General features: G+C 46.7%; 1 protein-coding gene across 1 annotated transcript; it reads left to right on the forward strand.

The window, feature by feature from the left end:
- Positions 1–8,273: 8,273 nt before the first annotated feature.
- Positions 8,274–13,611, forward strand: FAM32A (family with sequence similarity 32 member A). Its single transcript, XM_032412309.1, has 4 exons — positions 8,274–8,373; positions 8,493–8,634; positions 12,118–12,171; positions 12,472–13,611. The coding sequence occupies exons 1-4, from the start codon at positions 8,300–8,302 to the stop codon at positions 12,538–12,540; spliced, it is 339 nt and encodes a 112-aa protein (XP_032268200.1). The 5' UTR covers positions 8,274–8,299; the 3' UTR covers positions 12,541–13,611.
- The last annotated feature ends 2,159 nt before the right edge of the window (positions 13,612–15,770 follow it).

Below are 15,770 nucleotides of genomic sequence, written 5' to 3' on the forward strand. Positions count from 1 at the left end.
AAAACAGATAAATGGTTGCCAGGGGCTGCAGATGGGGGAACAAGGGAATCTTAGGGGTGATGAAACTGTTCTATATTTTGATTGTAGTGTTGGTTACATGACTGTATTCATTTGTCAAAACTCATAGACCTGTACACCAAAAGGGTGAGTTTTTTGCATGTAAATACATTTTTAAAAATGAAAACAATAAGAAAACTAATTAGCAAAGACCTCCTTACTCCCCAGTGCCTCATGGTTGAAGTCCAGATTCTTATGCCTGACCCCATCAGGCACTCTGTGATTGGTTATGTGCTCCCCCTCCCCGCCCACCACCCATCAACAATTAGTTATTGGGCACCTAATGTGTGCCAGGTGCTGTCCTAGGTCCTGATACTACAAAAGCAGTGCTCTCATGGAGCTCACGTTCCTGTGGGCAAGCAATCAAATAAACACATAATTAGTCAGGGGTGCTAAGTTCCAGGAAGAAAAATAAAACAGGGCAGGGATAGAGAGAGAGAGAAGAGGTTAGGCTAAATAGGTTGGGAGGGGAAAGCCCCCCGATGAAATGATATTTGAGTAGTGACTGGAGGGAATTGAGGGAATAGTGAGTGGGAAGGGAGTTCTTGGCAGTGGGAAGAGCAAGTGCAAAGGCCCTGAGGCTGGAGTAAGTTTGACACCATTGGAGGAGGGCAGGGTGGTGGTGCTGTGTTGGAGCTCAACAAGCACTAATTACAATTAGGAAGCTGCTGCTCATGTCCGTCAGCCACCAGAGGCTGCCTCTCTGACACCCAACTCCAATCATGGGATTTTTTTCTTTTTTGCATGGCCAAGAAATCATTTTTCATGGTACAAATAAATTAACTTTATCTTTGTATGGATAAATTCCACCTTTATTATGATAAATAATATGCAATAATATCCCCCTTGTAATATAGGATAGAGAACTTAGAATCATAATGACAGTACGGCGTTTCAATATTATCAGGGGAAAACAAATCAAAACAACAATGAGATATCATTGTCAGGATGGCTATTATCAAAAAAAACAAAAGCTGACAAGTGTTGATGAGGACGTAGAGAAATGGCAACCCTGTGCACTGTGGGTGGAAATGCAGAAGGGTGCATCCACTATAGAAACCAGTAGGGAGGTGCCTCGAAAAAATTAAATAGATCTCCCATAGAATCCAGTATACATCCAGAAGAATTGAAATCAGGATCTCAAAAGAAATATTAACACTCAAAAGAAATATTAACACACCTATGTTCATTGCAGCATTATTCACAATAGCCAAGATATTTACAACCTAAACGTCCATGGATGGATAAAAGGATAAAATAGGGCATATACACACAACGGAAGAAAGAAGGAAATTGTGCAATATGTGACGACATGGATGACCTTTGAGTGCATTTGTTCAGTGAAATAAGCCAGTCACAGAAAGACAAATACTGTGGGATTCCACTTACATGAGGAGAAAAAAGTAGAATGGTGGTTCACAGGGGCTGGGGGGAGAGGGAATGGGGCTTACTAGCCAACACGCACAAAGCAAGATTCATCAAGCAAGATGAATAAGCTCTAGAGGTCTACTGGACATTATGCCCAGAGCAAGCGATAATGCATTGTACACTTAAAAATTTGTGAAGGGGTTAGATCTCATGTTGAGTGCTCTTACTACAATAAAATACAATAAAAACAAAATGTAACCACCATATGACCCAGCACTTGCACTCTCGGGCAATCCCAGAGAAATGAAAACTTACGTTCACACAAAAATTTGTAATGGATGTTTTATTCAAAATAACCCCAAACAGGAAACGATCCATATATTTTTCAATAGATGAATGGTTAAACAAACTGGTCCATCCATACCGTGGAACACTACTCAGCAATAAAAGGGATACACCGGACAACTCGGGTGGATCTCTGGGGAATTATGCTGAGTGTGTGTGTGGGGGTGGGGGGGAAGTCAATCTTAAAATGTTATATACTGTATGATTCCGTTTACATAGTGTTCTTAAAATGACAAAATTATAGGAATGAGGACAGGTTGCTGGCTGCCAGTGTGCAGGGATGGGGTGGGGTGGGGGGGAGATGGGTGTGGATCAAGTGCATCAAGAAGGATCTTGGGGTGATAATGGACTGCTCTGTATCTTGTCTATAGCAATGCCAATATCTTGGCTGTGATATTGCACTAGAGTTTGGTAAGATGTTACCATTGAGGGAAACTGGAAGAAGGGTACACGGGATCTCTCCGTATCATTTCCCTGTTGTTTTTAAATGTTTTATTGTGGTAAAATACACATAACATTTACCATTTTGACCATTTTTAAGGGCTCAGCTCAGCGGGATGAAATACATTCACGCTGTTGTGCAGTTGTCACCATCTGTTCCCAGACCTCTTTTCATCTTGTAGAACTGAAACTCTGTCCCCGTTAAACAGCTCCCCATTCTCCCCTCCCCCAGTTCCTGGAACTCACCATCCCACTTTCTGTTTCTGTGAATTTGCCTATTCTGGAAACCTCATGTAAATGGAGTCACATGGTATTTGTCTTTTTGTGTCTGGCTTCGTTCACTCAGCATGTCTTCCGGGTTCATCCACATTGTAGCATGTGTCAGAATTTCTTTCCTTTTTAAGATTAACTAATATTCCATTGTATAGATAGATCACATTTTCCTTATTCATTCACCTATCAATGGACACTTGGTGTCTTTCCACCTTTTGGTTATTGTGAACAACACTGCTATGAGCATGGGTGTATATATGCAGTCATGTCCTTTTTTCTGGGTCAGGATCCCACATTGCACTTAGGATCTTAGGCTCCTGATTTTCAGTCTGTTTTGTTTTATTTGGTTTTGATTTTTTAGTCTTTTTTTTTTTTTCATGACCTTGATAGTCCTGAAAAGTACCAGTCAGGTACTTTATAGAATATCCCTCATTTTTATTTGGTATTTTCTCATGATTGGACTGGATTTATGGGTTTTGGGGGGAAGACCTCAGAAGTGAGGTGTCCTCCTCATCACATCATACCTGGGGTTACTTGATAGCTACATGACGTCACTGACAATGTTGACCTTGATCTCTTGGGTAAGGCAGTGTTTGCCATGTTTTTCCACCCTCGGGTAACTGCTTTCCCTTTCCATACTCTACTCTTTGGAAACAATGCAGATTGTGTTAAAGAAATGCTCCTTATCAGGGTCCTCGATGGCACAGAGGGCGATGTTGTGTGATAAAGCACCAGTGTGGACACTTACAATTGGACAGTGATTTTGATGAGTTGTACCTGTGTACGAAGACACTTAGAAAACCTTAGCTGATTTATTGTATTTTCTTTGTATGTATACGCAAGAATAATATATAATAAAAATCTCTGTGTATTTAAATCTCATGACTCTTTAAGTGGATATAAAGTAAAAAATTTTAAGTGAGCAAAAGCACAGGAATTTGGCACAAATCCTCCCTTGGAACATAAATTATCAATGGGGGCAATATTGCTCCTAAGGTGGTGAAAATTGGTTCCGGGAGGAGGGGATGCAAAAACCTTAGATATTTCAATGGTTTGTGGCCCTCCAAAGCTCAATCCTTGACAAAAACTACATTATTGGTATTTAACTTCTCTCATTAAATTAAATTGAATTAAATTCTCTTTAGGGGATGATAATGAAAAAAAATGTTGAGAAATGCTGTCATAGAGGTTTACAAAATAGTGACACATTTTACAATGGATGGCCTCATGCTGTGGTGACAAAAGCAAGGCTGGAACACTCAGCATAGGTTGGATTACAGTTTGTGCCTCAGTTTCCCTACCTGTAAAATCACGATGGTTTGTGTAACAGGGTGGCTGTGGGAGTGAATGTGATGATCCATGTAAATCCATATAAAGTATTAGCTGTTGTTAGCATCAGCAGCAGCCCCATTTTATAAAAGAGGAAAGAGTAGGTCAGAGAGGTCAAGCCACTTCCTGCAGGGCACACAGCCTTGGAAGTGCCAGAGAGGAGCTTCAAACCTGCTAGGTTGGCTGGGGGAGAACAGATTTCCCCAGCTGAGTCTGTCCCATTCCTCCCTGAGGAGCTGATTCTGTCAAGGATCACCCCACCAGCAAGCCTGGACCGGCCTGGCTGCACGAGGAAGTCCATTCTTTCTGGAGGCTCTCTTGCAGTTCCTGAGCACAAAGGGTTGTTTATAGCTGGAGAATTGGGCAGTCGCTTGCTGCCCCCTGCGGGTAGAACTGGAAATGTCAGGCCCCGAGCCCTCCTTTGGCCTGATTCCCGGATGCTTGCTTCTCCCTCCTTTGCACTCCCTCAAAGTCTTTTTCTTTTTCTTTTTTTTTTTTTTAAGATTTTATTTATTTGACAGAGAGAGACACAGCGAGAGAGGGAACACAAGCAGGGGGAGTGGGAGAGGGAGAAGCAGGCTTCCCGCTGAGCAGGGAGCCTGATACGGGGCTCGATCCCAGGACCCTGGGATCATGACCTGAGCCGAAGGCAGACGCTTAACGACTGAGCCACCCAGGCGCCCCCCAGCACTCCCTCAAAGTCTTTGGCACAATTTGGGCAATAGCAGTCTAAATTAAAATGCACAAATGTACATAATATTGGATTATGTATATATAATAAATAATATACATAATAGTATGGTAGTATAAAATACTGCGGATTCAGGCCACTGCAAATGTGAGCTGAGATTTGAGGGCATGTAGATGGGCGTTGGTTAGGGAGGGCCTCACTCAGCTTCAGGACGTCCTTGTAAAGAGCTTCAAGATCTTTTGATAATGTCGGAGCGTACACTAGGCTCCGGGATCGGCGTGGAGTCCTCTTGAGGGTTCTCTCTCTCCCTCTGCCCCTCCCCCCACTCGCACGCAGCCTTGCGCGCGTGCTCTCTCTCTAAAATAAATTTTAAAAATCTTTAAAAAAAGACATTTTGGGGCGCCTGGGTGGCTCAGTTGGTTAAGCGACTGCCTTCGGCTCAGGTCATGATCCTGGAGTCCCTGGATCGAGTCCCGCATCGGGCTCCCTGCTCGGCAGGGAGTCTGCTTCTCCCTCTGACCCTCCCCCCTCTCATGTGCTCTCTCTCATTCTCTCTCTCTCAAATAAATAAATAAAATCTTTAAAAAAAAGAATTAAATTAAATTTAAAAAGACATTTTGCTAAATGAGAAACTGAGGATAGAAATAAAAGAACATTGCACCGATATACAGATATTGGCATACACACTTTTTGTCGAAAAATATAAAAACGAAATTGCTAATCATTTTGGAAAGAGATAGGAAGGGAAGTTTCTAGTTTTTTTGTTTTCTTTTTTCTTTTAACCTTTTCCATACTGTGTGGTTTTCTCACATGGAGCATACGTGTATATATATTTTTAATGTCAGCAGAGGATTATGGGAGATTTGGAGTCTCTTCTCTGTTTCCCTCAGTATTAACTCAACATACAGAAGCAGTCACAACATTCTGATGGGGAGAAGGTCAGTAAAAAAGCAAGGATAGAATAAAATCCCATTTTATTTATTTATTTATTTATTTATTTATTTATTTATTTATTCATTCATTCATTCATTCATTTTAGAGAGAGAGGAGGGGCAGAGGGAGAGGGAGAGAGAGAATCCCAAGCCGACTCCATGCTCAGTGCAGAGCCGGGCTTGGGGCTTTATCCCACAACCCTGTCAGGCAGATTACCTACCTAGTGCTGATCAGAGAATTCCTGATTGACTGGTTTAAGATTTCATTTCTGAAGAGCCAAAACTGTAACGAAGTTAAGTCTCTGTTTGGTGATGTGGGGATTAGCATAAGGCATTTTGGGCTTGTTGCCTTCTTCTTATTATTATTATTATTAACGTGTGAATGTCCCAGCTAAGGAAAAGTAGAGACCACTCTTTCCAAATCAAGTTCCAGACCTTCCACATATTGAACTGAGAACTATGTACTACTTAAAGTACAATACTACTGTATATCACATACAAAATGAGAGAAAAACTATAAGGCCTGATAGCATTTTCATCCAAGGGCCAGAGGAAGATGACCCACACTGAAAAACATAACGCTTAAAAGGATGGAAGGAAAGAAAAATAGGAATGTTTTGGTTACGACAATAGCCCTGCTTGTTCATTAAGCAAATTACTTGTGATATCAGGGAATTAAAAAACCCAACTCATTGGAGCCCCAAGTGTTATGGCACTAGCAGATCAGGGTTTTTCAGTACATCCTATGCAACTATTTTCTCTTATCAAACCCTCAAAACAGAGTGGCTGAGACTCAACGTTTTATAATGAGAAAAACCAAACCTTGCTACTGTTCTGCTTCGGGTAATGTCATCAAGAGTGAGCCCAAGAGAAATGAAACTTATGTCCATACAAAGACTTATATACTGATGTTCACAGCAGCTCCATTCATTAGGGCTCCAAGCTGGAAACAACCCAGGTGTCCATCTACACGTGAGTGGATTTAAAAAAAAAAAAAAAAATTGAATATATGTATACAATGGAATAACACTTAGCAATACAAATGTAGTACTTTTATAACCAATAAGAGGGGGGCACCTGGGTGGCTTTGTTGGTTAATGGGCTGCCTTTGGCTCAGGTCATGATCTCAGGCTCTGTATCAGGCCCTGCATCAGGCCCCACATCTCTCGCTCACTCTCTCTAGCATGCTCTCTCTCAAATAAATAAAATCTTAAAAAAAAAAAAAAAAAACAAGCGGAAGAATTTCAAACACATTAGGCTCATTGAAAGAACTTTAGCTCAAAAGAACATATATAGTATAATCCCAAACATATAGTATATTTCCATGTATATGAAGCTTCTACAAAAGACAAATCTAATCTACAGTGAGAGAAAACAGGTTTGGAGTTGCCTGGGGTGAATGGTAAGGAGGGGTGGTTAACTGGGAAGGGAAACAAGGGACATTGTGGTGATGGAATGTTCTAGATCTTGATTGTGGAGGTGATTAGATAGGTGTGTAAACATGACAATACTCATCAAAACGTACAATTAAAATGAGTGCATTTTACTGTTTATAAATTATACCTCAATAGAATATATTTAAAAAAATTTTTTCCAAATGCAGTTGACATGTATTTCACATAATACCATCATTCAGCAAAACCTGAAAAAACTAGTAAGTACTGATTAGGTTTATAAAAGTAGGTTATCTATTAAACTCTCAGGGGTGCCTGGCTGGCTCAGTCAGTAGAACATATGACTCTCGAGTGCCTGGGTGGCTCAGTTGGTTAAGCGACTGCCTTCGGCTCAGGTCATGATCCTGAAGTCCCAGGATCGAGTCCCGCATCGGGCTCCCTGCTCGGCAGGGAGTCTGCTTCTCCCTCTGACCCTCCCCCCTCTCATGTGCTCTCTCTCATTCTCTCTCTCTCAAATAAATAAATAAAATCTTAAAAAAAAAAAAAGAACATATGACTCTTGATCGCGGGGTTGTGAGTTCAAGCCCCACGGTGGGTGTAGAGCTTACTTAAAAATAAAATCTTAAAGGGGCACCTGGGTGGCTCAGTCGTTAAGCGTCTGCCTTCGGCTCAGGTCGTGATCCCAGGGTCCTGGGATCGAGCCCCGCATCGGGCTCCCTGCTCCGCAGGAAGCCTGCTTCTCCCTCTCCCACTCCCCCTGCTTGTGTTCCCTCTCTCGCCGTGTCTCTCTCTGTCAAATAAATAAATAAAATATTAAAAAAAAAAATAAAATAAAATAAAATCTTAAAAAAAAAACAAAAACAACCTCTCAAAATACAGCAATAAAAGAGAACAGAACATCCAAGTGCACACAAAACACTCAAGAGAACACTGCGTTTTAGGAAATGGGGATTTGGGGACACCCAGGTGGCTCAGTCGGTCGCACATCGACTCTCGATTTCAGCTCCTGTCATGATCTTGGGTTCCTGAGATCGCGCTCCACCTTGGGCTTCGGGCTAAGTGTGAAGTCAGCTTGAGATTCTCTCTCCCTCTGCCCCTTCCCCCACTAGCCATTAGCGTGTGCTGTCGCTCTCTCAAATAAAAAAAATAAATCTTAAAAAAGAAAAAAGAAAAGAAAGGAAATGGGAGATCTCTCAAAGGAGCTTCTTGGATTCAGGGGGCCCAAGGCCCTAGAAACCGAAAGTGGGCGTCAAACCGGAAGTGTGGCAGGAGACTGGATGCAAAGGATGAGGTCCAGACCCTCCAGGCCCCACCTACAACCGGAACTTGTGGCCCAGCTCCACATGCCAAGAGCGCAGGCGCACCTCCTAACTCAACCAATCAAGACGAAGTGAGGCGGGCATTCCTACGTAAATGGGGCACTTAAACAGGAAGTGTGGCAGTTTACCTACAGAACTGCAAGCGGCATCATGGCGGCCTACGAGCAGGTTCAAAAGGGGCCCCTGAAACTAAAAGGCGTTGCAGAGCTCGGCGTCACCAAGCGGTGAGTCCCCGAGAGCACCGCAAAAGCTTGTCTTCTGCCCCCTTAAGCCTCTTCTAGAGTCCCCGAGCTCTTGCTCCCTGATCCGCTCTCACCTTCTCTCCCCGTTTCTCCCCTCTCAGGAAGAAGAAAAAGAAGGACAAAGACAAGGCGAAACTCCTGGAAGCGATGGGAACGAGCAAAAAGAACGAGGAGGAGAAGCGGCGCGGCCTGGACAAGCGAACCCCGGCCCAGGCGGCCTTCGAGAAGATGCAGGAGAAGCGGGTAAGGCGGGATGCCCCGCGCAGCAGGTCTGGGTCTCCGGAGGTGGAGGGAGAGGCAGGGCCTGACGACTCGAAATTGGGGTCAGCCTCGGGCCTCTCGGAGGGGTGGTGAGTGGTCAGAGAGACCTTGATTCCGGGAAGATGCTACGTGGGTGAGGAAGAGTCCACGGTTGGGGGAGCTCCCAGGACGGGAAGCGCTTCTGGTCAGAGTGGATGGCAGAGAAAGCTAGAGCTGGCGTTGAAAGGGCAGAACTGGAGACCGGATTTGGATTCCACCGCAGTGTCTCATTTGCCCAGTGACAGGACTAATGACTCATCTTTCTGCCTCAGTTTACTTATCTGTAGGGATCAGGATAGTGCTGTCTCCTAAAAGGGATGGGAACTTTAGATGAAGTCATTCAGATAAAGCATTTGGCACTCGGTATGGCAAAAAGTCAGTGCTCAGTTGATGTTAGCTGTTGATATTAAATGGTGATGCTCCGGGCTATAAGTTTCCACAAAGTCTGTGTTCATGATGACTTTGTTTGACAGACTCAAATAGGTTGTGTTTGTATCCTACGTACGCTCCCACGAAGACATTTGGCAGTGGTTGAGGACATTTCTGTTTGTTAAAACTTCAGGGTGTGCTGGTGGGGGTGGGGAGTAGTGGGATGAGGCCAGGGATGCTGCTCTACATCCTACAGTCATCAAGACAGCAGCCCCCACAGCAAAAATGATCTGGCCCAAAATGTCAGGTGTTGTCCAGGCTGAGAAACCCTAACCCTGATCTGGGTGATTTGGTCCAGTAACATCAGAAAGAGTTAACTCATCACTCTCAGGCTTAATTGAGTCATTTAAAAAAAAAAAAAAAAGGTGAGACTCAGAGGCTTTGACAAGACCGACCTGGGTTCCATTCTGCCTCTACCTCTTCTTGGTGGTGGTGTAACTCTGGGCAGGTTGGTTAACCTCCCACACCTCATTTTCTTCACCTGTAAAGTCGGGCTGAAGTCCTTACCTAATAGGTTTGTGGTGAGAATTTAACAAATGAATGCACTTAAGTTCCTTCCCTGAGGTTATGGTCCCAGGCTGGGCTGGGATGTTACTCCTGGAGTGAAAGTGGGGTGGGGGAGAGTCCCATCAGGTGACTAATAACAGTGGCTCAGGATAGGACAGTAATAGTGGAAGCAGTGGAAGGTATCAGGTTTGGGATTGATTTTGGAGCAAGAACAGCAGGATTAGTTGATGGATTGGGTGTGGACTGGGAAATGAGGAGTGACCAAGATTTTTGATGGGAGATATTGGGAAAATGAAGGTTCTATTTACTGCAGTAGGTAGGACAGCAGGTAAAGCGGGCTTCTAAAGCAGGGCATCAAGACCTTGGCTTTATACTATATGCTGCCTAACTGAACATTAAAAAAAAAAAAAAAGACCTTGGTTTTGGAGAACACTTGAATGTTTGAACAGCTGTTAGAAATTCAAATGGAGAATTCTCGTGAACAGTTTGAGATCTGAATCCGCAGTTTGGAGGAGCGGTCTGGGCCTCTCCTGCAAACATTCTGGAGTTGCTGTGGGACTGGATGAGATCCTCTGAGGAGGCACAGTGACAGAGATGAGGTTCAGGATCTGAAATTGCAAAGGATCACGGGAAGGAGGAAAACCAGGAGAGTGTGTCCTTAGGAGCTGAGTGGAGAAAGTGTTTTAAAAAGGAGGAAGGGATTGACGGTGTCATGCTGCCAAGGGTCTTGTGGGGTGAGTACTGAGAGCCCTTAGTTGGCATTTGGAATGAGGAGGAAGAGTGGCTGATTAGAGGGGATCCAAGGGAGGGCGGGGAAAGGCAGAGACAAGATGCAGAAATAACTCTTGGGAGATCTATCAAGAGGAACAGAAATGAACCTGTAGCTGGAGGGTGGCGGAAGGTCAAGGGGAATTTTTTGTTGCTGGCATTGAAAACTGGAAGTACTGCTGTGGGTTTTGTTTTGAACCAGGAGAGAGACAGGAGAAAGCGTGGGCAAAGGTAGGTAGAATTGGGAAATGCGGATTCCCTTCTGGAAGGGTGTTTGATTGAGCACAGTGAGCACGAAGGCTGGTCAGTTCTTGGAAGAAGGGCCCATGGGGTAGGGCCCCAGCCTGAAGGGTTAGGGCTTGGCATCTCCAGCCCCATCACCCACTGTGCAGGCTGGTCCTCGTGTTCTCTATCTGTGAAGTGGGGGTGGCGACAGCACCCAAGACACCCTGTGAACTTGGTACATGAAGTGGGGCGAGGAAAGGCAGAGCCCTACTGAGTGCCTGGCTTTGGTGGCAGCTGGTCAGGTCAGTGTGGCCTCTTGTGAGGAGGCACAGGCCTCACGGGGGCTCGCAGCATCAGGAAGAGAGGCGGGGGGGTGGGGGGGCAACTGGGTGCAGAGGAAGACGGGGCAGCAAATGAGATGAGGGACAGGGAGGAGCAGCCAGGTGGGGGCCAACAGGGTCCTGTGCTGTGGGTTGGCTCGGCTCACCTGGATAGTTCTCCGGCTTGCCTCACTTGGAATCTGTGCAGTCAGATGGCAGCTGGGGTTGGAGGCCCAACTGGGCTAGAACATCCAAGATAGCTTCACCATCACATGTCTGATGCCTTGTTGCTCCTCCCGTGGCCTCTCTCCCCATGTGTCATCTTATCCTCCAGGTCCTTTCTTTCCGGTAAGGTCATCAGACTTCTTGCATGGTGGCTGGCTTCCACGAACACAAAGCCAAAGGCTGCTGGGTCTGACGGCTTCAGCCCAGCACTGGCACCGCATTCTGTTAAGTGAACTGAGTCACAGGGCCAGCCCAGAGTCATTGTGGCAGAGAACTGCACTAGGGCACCAGTACCAGGCAGCGTGGGTCACGGGGTGGGCTGGGGGGCACCGCAGTCGGCTGTAGACACCCAGTCAGTAAACGTAGAGCCAAGTGCAGCCCCAGGTTTGTCTGGCTCTGCGTCCCGTGCTCTTTGCTCTTACAAGGTCCCATCCGGTGTTGGGAATGAGGAGTGGGGCAGGTCATGGTGGTACAGGATACTCATCAGGGTGATCTGGATCTTGGAGCCCTCATGGCACTGTGTCCATGGTAGGACCTACTCCCGTGAGCTCCTACCATGTGTTGGGCCCTTCACCTTCCTCATTTTTCATCCTTCTTCAAACCGCATCTGAAACTTTCTTTTTCTGCAAAATGGGAATGCGGTCGGTTGCCCAGGGATGCAGGAAGCACACATACAGCTCCCAGCAGAGTCTATTCATGTCAGCGCTAGTTATTCCTTGCCACTCTGACCAGAGGGCAGCCAACCGGGGTCCCTGGTGGGACATGTTGGGGCCGGGCATCCCTGTCGGACCAGCCTGAGTAGAGTTAAGGGAGGGACAGGATGTACACCCTGAGACCTCCAGCCGTGCTAGGTGTGAGAGCCAAGCTGGTGGGGACTTCCGTCTTCCACCCCATGCTGGCCTGGGCTGTGTCAAGTGTGTGAACTCACCTCCCATGTCTGTCTTTTCTCCAGCAAATGGAAAGGATCCTGAAGAAAGCATCCAAAACCCACAAGCAGAGAGTGGAGGTAAGTCACATGCCCAGTGGGGAAGACCAGGCTATGTAGGGTCCCAGCTGGGCCCAGAGGCTAGGAGCCTGGCAGAGGGAGCCCTTGGAGTGTTGGGGTGGGGGGTGGGATACCCAACAGAAGCGACACCTCCCCAGGGTCATTTAAGGATGAACCCAGGGTTCAAGGCTGGGTGGCTTTGAGAGGAGGGGGTTACTGAGGAGAGGCAGAATGTGGAGAAGTGGGAGTGGGCAGTGCCACACAACCCCAGTGCCCTGTCTGAGGCTGTGCTGATGTGGGTTTTCTTCTCGGCTTTCCCAGGACTTCAACAGACACCTGGACACCCTCACGGAGCACTATGACATTCCCAAAGTCAGCTGGACAAAGTAGCCTCCCCACCCAGGGTATGGAGTGGCATCAAGGGGAAGTGGAAGGCAAAGTTGGGGTTATGTTTCGTGCCTTTGGTATTTTCTAGAAACATTCTTTTACACACACCCTTGCGTCTTCTGCTGAGACGAGTGCTTTCCAAAGCAGTGTGCCCTCTTTCTGGAACTTGATTAAAGTAAGACTGTCCTTTTACTCTATTTTGGTTTGTCGGTAGCATAGAAGATAAACCTTTTTAGGCTGGACTGGAAATTTTTGCAAGTTTATCCAGAGATTAAGGTTATTTCTGTGTGTCACAGAAAAGTGTCTTTACCCCCCAAGTTGCATCTAACTCTGATAGTCAGCCAGCTCTCTTTCCCCGGGTGAAACAGACTCCAGAAGATAAGGAGTTAATGCCCCCACGGGGCCCTGCGTGAGCTGTCCTCCCAGGCTCCCTCTAGCTTGGGGCTTAGGCTGTGCCTTCCGAGCCTAGGGAGGCCACTTGAACCTTCATGGCCTGCGGAATGCCTCCCCAGCCACCCTGGTGTTTGAGACAATGCAGCCTGGAAAGCGGGACAACCGCCTAAGGCAAGGATGGAATGCACTCCTTGTCCCTGCCTGAGCCTGCGGTCGGCATGCAGCCTCTTGCCCTAGTGTCCCCATTCCAGACATGTCTAGAGGGTGTTGCCATGGCAGATGTCGTCGTTACTCAAGCAGGGCATCCCTTTGTAATGGAACCCTGACAGCCTGCCTCACTACCCTCAACCCTAGGCTCTGAGCACCTCCTGGGTTTATTCAGAGTCGGCACATAACATGTAGCCCGCTTGGCCTTTCTGGCCTAAGGACACCTCAGGGGTGACAGGACCTGGGCAGAGCCCCAGCACAGACAGTGCAGTCAAAGGGGAGGACCCAGGTCCTGGTGCTGGAGAGCCATGATCTCTGAGGACCTACGTGTACCTACTTGCTGAGGATCAAACTGCGTATACTATTGGGAGGAAGACTATTGACCCTAGGTAGTGACAGAATAGCAAAGTCAAAAGAGAAAAACCAAGTGTTGGGTTCGGGGCTGTCACCTGTGAACAGAATAAAGCAAAAAATGGTTATGAGACAGAAGTCTGAGTGTCTTAATTAATTATAAGCGGTTTGATTATCACTAGAAACACTGCTTTTTGGATTTATTGCACATGTAGAATGCGCATACTGCAAAGTGACCATTTACCCTCAACCTGGAAGAAATGAGGTGACATGTTTTTCCACCTGTGGCTTGCAGCCCACCTGTGAGGTAATATACTGTCAGTGGTAGTCGCTCCTTGGGCCAGGGTCCCTAGAGTTCTCCACAGCCTAGCCAAAAGGCACGTGGAGGCCTTTTCCATCCATGAGTCAGCCGCTGGGGTTTGTGAGCATGATGGGGTGCTGTGAGAAGCCATTGTCGGGATCCTGGAAGATAGATACTCCATCTCCCTGCCTGCCCAATCTAAAGCCGGATGACTTCAAACAGCAGGATTTCTCTTCTGTGGGTCCACTGCTGGGCTGGATGGCTCTATGCCGTGTGGTGTGGTTCACCTGTGTGGCTCTGTTAACTTGCCTGGGGCCAGAACGGCTAAGGTGGCAGCTGCTCCTTCTTCAGAATCTCTGTGTAGTCTATTCCATTGGCCACCACAAGTCACATTGCCAAACCCAGTCAGGGAGAGAACTCCCCGGGCGCGGACACCAGGAGACATGGTTGATTCAGGCCATCGCTGTTAGTCTACCACAACGTTTCTTGAACTCTCGTGGATGTTAGACTCTTCTGGGAGCATTAAGAACCACCGATGCTGCCTGGGGTGGGGTTCAGTCCCTGAGATTTTCCAGAGCTCCTCAGATGACCCTAACAGGCAGCAAAGTTTGAGAAACCCTGGTCTACTGCAATGGGTCTGGTCTTTTCTGAGATGGTGCAGAGGTCAAATCTGGCTTCTACATTAAGTGTAAATGCCAAGTACGGTGACTTGAATCCCCCCCCCAACAAATGGAGAATGGAGTAATTTATGTAAACAATGTTTACTGTGATGGTGCTCTTGGCACTTGGGTGTCTTGTTTCTTCAAAAGACTTTTGTCCAATCTGTTCCTCCCAGCCCTGCCCCCCCATACTGATTTTAAACATCTAAACATGGCCTAGAGCAAGCCTGAAAGGAAATGCTCCATAATGAGAGGGGTCACCTCTTCTGGGTGGTTTTTCTTTTTCTCTTACACTTTTTGGCATTTCCGTGGGTTTTTTTTTTTTCCTGTGAAGTGTATAATTTTGTAATTTTCAAAAGACATGTTTTCCTAAAACATTGAAATATTTTGGGCAAACTATGAGGCTAGGTATAATAGGGTATTGTACAAGACAATTGTCAAAAACTCTCTCCCAGACGTTTTGTGAAAGAATGCTTCCAGCCCAGGATTTACGTGTCTTTAAATACTCCAGTTTTCTCCTCTAGATTTTCTTGCACTTCATCTCTATCCTAAGCCGAGGATATATTGCAAAAGCCATCTTTCAAAACCCCAAAGGAGATAGAAGGGAAGATCAAAAGTCAGAGGCAGGCAGCCTGAGTAAAATGGCCCTGATGCTGCAGGGTTGGGGTCCTCAGAGCACTATGATGGTTCGCTAGGACAAAATGCAGGCATATCTCCACAGCCTGAGTGTTCATAAAAGCAGTGAGATACTCGATTGATTGATCAGGGGTCACAATGTGTATCACCCACTGGGGTCACTACCTACAGAAATGAGAGAAGTGTTTTCACCGAGGTTCGGTGGGGCGTGGTTTTCAGATCATAAATAGGCACTGACGAATGTTGACACTGACACTGACAGGTAACAAGTAGTGACTTGTTGGTAAGGCTTGAGTGCCATTCCGAGAGTTTGGCCTCTTTCCAAGTAACCACCACCTTCCCTTCCCCTATAAAGCGTATAATAATTAGTGACTATATTTGTTCCTGGAACCCCCACCAGACTATGAGTTTCCTGGGACTGGGCCCAAGGTGGGTTCTACCACCGGTATGTCACCTCACTTGGCCCACGGAGGCCGGGCGAGGGTTTCCAGCTGCCCTGGCCTCCTCGCCCGGCCTGGCACCTGGAGAGTGCCCGGCGTCAGTCGGCCCCGCCCCTCCGGGCCTTACTTCCGGATGCTTGAGGCAGGAGCGGGAAATAAGGTCACATCGGGCGTACTGCGCCTGCGCGCACTCCGCCTCGCGCCTGCGCCTTTCTGGCAGCCCCCCCCCCCCCCCCCGACCGGACA

This window comes from Phoca vitulina, unplaced genomic scaffold, assembly GCF_004348235.1.
Source record: "Phoca vitulina isolate PV1807 unplaced genomic scaffold, GSC_HSeal_1.0 scaffold13, whole genome shotgun sequence".
In the NCBI taxonomy this organism is placed as follows: domain Eukaryota; kingdom Metazoa; phylum Chordata; class Mammalia; order Carnivora; family Phocidae; genus Phoca; species Phoca vitulina.